The following is a 3,495-nucleotide window of genomic DNA, read 5'->3' as shown; positions in this document are numbered from 1 at the left end:
AGGATTTGTAGAAAATTGTTGTTTTTTATTTGCATGTGTAATTGTTATTAAATTTCAATTTTTTTTTTGAATTTAGTTTTGGAAATGACCTACCAATCAAGAATTATGTGAGCCCATTTATATTATAGTTTTAAAAAACCTTTGAGGAAATTACATTTTATATGAGTTTTTTATAAAGTTTGCAAAAATATGGCTTTTTTTCAAAAAAAGTTATTCTATAGCTTTTTCTAAGAGTTTTTACTTTTATGGGTTTAGTTTCCCATATTTTGTGTAAAAGTTATTTTAGCCATAGTTTTGCTCTTAATCAAGTTTCCCGTATTTAGTTAGATAACAATTATGTTTCCCATACTTTGTTTTTTTCTTTAATAAATTATTCCATACAAATTAAGAAAAATATAATCCCCATATTTTTGTACAATAATAGCATAAAAGCCATATTTATGAAAAATCCCCAACTTAAAATTGTATATAATAGCATAAACCAACCACTCCCTAAGTAACAAGTTACTTGTGGACTTAAATTAGAGCCAACTCCATCCGGTCTCTTGCGAAACCACTAGGCCCAGGCCTATACAGGCCCATTTTTAGGCCCAGCCCAATATTACTCCCTATTGCTATTCATGGAGTTTCAGAGGGAAAGGAATCGAAGACTACAGTGTATATAAATACCGGTATCAGAACAGAGTTCTTAATCCATTGCAAAGCATTTCGTTCAAGAAAAAGATAATACAATTCAATACATTTCACATTATCCATACAAACCCTAATTTTTCGTTATCGAGCGGAATTCTCAGTCCTCATTTGGGGGAACGATTCACCAGCTGTCAACTCCGACAAATTTTCGCTCAGAGTCGTGGTGTCATCGTCAATGTCGATGGTGGAATCCAGTGACGGTAAACGCCGGACGTCAGGCATTACGAACGCCAATGAATGCGTTATCGTACTGTCTTCGTGGAGTTCTCTGGGCACCGGCGTTTGTTGATACCGCAATGCGTACTCAAGGTCCCAAATCACGTCGACCATGGAGGGTCTATCAGCTCCTTCATCTTGCAGACATTTCTCCGCCGTTTCGATAAATTTGTTCAGAGAATTAGGGTTTATCTGGCCCTTAAGTGAAGGGTCGATGATTTCTTCGATTACTCCTTTGTTCTTGCAATGTTTTGCCCATTCAGCTAAATTGATTTGATCTCTTGGTAGAAGGTTATCAATGACGGGTCTTGCGCACAGAACCTCCAGGAGAACAACCCCAAACGAGTAAACATCAGATTTTTCTGACAATTGTTGGGATTTGAAGTACTCGGGATCAAGATAACCAAAAGTGCCTTTTACTTTTGTGCTTATATGGGATTCTTCGGGAGGACCTGATTTGGAGAGTCCGAAGTCGGCGACTTTAGCTACGAGATTTTGGTCTAGCAAGATGTTGGTAGACTTGACATCTCGGTGGATGATTACTTGAGGTGAGTCGTTGTGGAGGTACTTGAGGCCTCTGGCTGCGCCTATACAGATTTCGAGTCTTTGTTTCCATGGTAACCGAGGTAAGTCTGAGTTGCAAAGGTGGTCTGTTAAGGAACCTTTTTCCATGAATTCATAGACCAATATCATCTCTGATCTTTCTTCGCAATACCCAATTAAGGAAACTAGATGTTGATGGCGGATTTTGGAGAGAACCATTATCTCCGTTTGGAACTCAGACAAGCCTTGGCCTGAACCAGGTGCGCTTCTCTTTACGGCTACTTGTGTGCCGTCTGAAAGGGTTCCCTTGTAGACGATACCGAATCCACCTTTGCCTATTTGCTGCTTCGGACTGAAGTTCTTCGTTGCTGACTTAATTTCAGAGAAAGAAATTGTCAGTCCCAGGTTTAGATTTGGAACAGGGTGTCTTGTGGTGCTGGATCTTCTGCTTGAAATTATCCAGCCAAATGAAGCATGTCTCCAAATGGAATTTTCGATGGAGTTTGGCCTTCTGCATTTTATAAAGAAGCAGAACCCAGTTGCCAAAATGCAGAGAAGTGCAACACTTCCCAGAACTGAACCTACAACTAAAGTCTTGGTTGAGTGGTCCTCTGTGGCTGTGGGCATCGAAGCCAATGCGTCCATTATCTCGAATATTTCTAGCCCATTCAGAAAGGGATTTTCTCCATATTTTGGAGTGGTATGGCCTATGCTCACGTTCATGACTCCAGAATCGTAGGAACCAACTTCAAGATCAATGTAAAATGGGATTGAGGAATCCTTGAGATAGTTAGTGTAATTGATCTCTCGGCTGATGTTACTATTTATGTACACATTGAACGCTAGGAGATTAGCGGCTTGAGTAGCAAAGTCAAAGAAGTGTGCTCTTACAAGGTGTCTCGCAGTCTTATTAACCACAAAACCCCACGTGACGTTTGAACTTCCGTTTATTGCTCTGGCAGTTTGGTAGACCCATTGTGGAGCAGCATACTTCATTTCCTCCGACTGATATCTAATAATGACGGAAGAGGTCTGAGTAAATGTTTTGTCTTTACCATAGAGATAACTGTCATCTGTTTCCCAGTTTCTCCATACGGGGTCTTTATCTGAATCAACAATTGATGTGGCACCAACGTCGATCCTGTATATTGTTTGCAGAAATGTAGTGGGTGCAGTTTTCAAAATACCCCTAGTGCTCTTAGCTTCCCCGAGGCTAAAGTTTAGTGGAGGAGCAGGGAAAACTTCTATGGCATTTACAAATGCAAAGGATGATTGATTAGGTGTAAAAGATATTTGGAACTTGCTGGTGTTGGTTGGGAGAAAAAATTCCTTTATTAATGGAGATTTTTTACTACTTTGAGCAGTGAAATTATGCAACAACAAGAACCCAGAAGCCGAAACATCAAAAACTGCAGTAGACAGATCAGTGTGGGAAGAGAAAGCAAAGAAATGGAGGCGTACCAGGTAAATAGTAATAACACCTTCGACACTAACACTTTCGAAATTAAACACATATGAAGATTGTTCCTGGAAAATTCTTGCTGTTTTGTACAGACTAGATATATTTTGCTGATTTTTGCTTGAAACGGCGCTGCTGTGCTTTGTAAAGAAGAAACCAGTTTTTGAGTAGCCAGAGTTTCCGTCCCCAGTGAAGTTCCGACTGCCATTGTTTACGGTTTCTTTTGAGCCACAGTTGATGAAATACTCGTCTGGGATTTCGTAAGCTGAAGAGGAGATTGAATGAAGGGTTAGGAAGTGGAGAAGGAAAATAAACAAAGGAGGTTTAGGGATATAAGTTCTGTGGCTATGACGCTTCTCCATGAGACAGAATGGTATGTTGTATGAATTGGTTGATTTCTACTAACTTTAAAAGACTAACTATGGCTATGCTCATCTGAGAATGGTAGAGATTTGAGTTGAACGATCATCATACATATAAAGCAACTCAGGTCGAGAGTCGGGTCTAGGGTGAGTTGAGCTTTGGAGTTGACTCTTCACCTATCAGTTCTTAACTAGTCAATGGTAAATTTTCAATCCAGAAAT

General features: G+C 39.7%; 1 protein-coding gene across 1 annotated transcript; it reads right to left on the bottom strand.

Annotated features, from left to right (window-relative positions):
- Positions 1 to 446: 446 nt before the first annotated feature.
- LOC133812820 (probable receptor-like protein kinase At2g23200) lies at positions 447 to 3,495 on the bottom strand. The gene has a single exon (XM_062246636.1). It carries the CDS (start codon positions 3,271 to 3,273, stop codon positions 775 to 777), a length of 2,499 nt encoding a protein of 832 aa, XP_062102620.1. The 5' UTR covers positions 3,274 to 3,495; the 3' UTR covers positions 447 to 774.

Source organism: Humulus lupulus, chromosome 1 (genome assembly GCF_963169125.1).
Source record: "Humulus lupulus chromosome 1, drHumLupu1.1, whole genome shotgun sequence".
NCBI lineage: Eukaryota > Viridiplantae > Streptophyta > Magnoliopsida > Rosales > Cannabaceae > Humulus > Humulus lupulus.
Note: the sequence above shows the minus strand (reverse complement) of the source record. Positions and strands in the feature narration are given on the sequence as shown.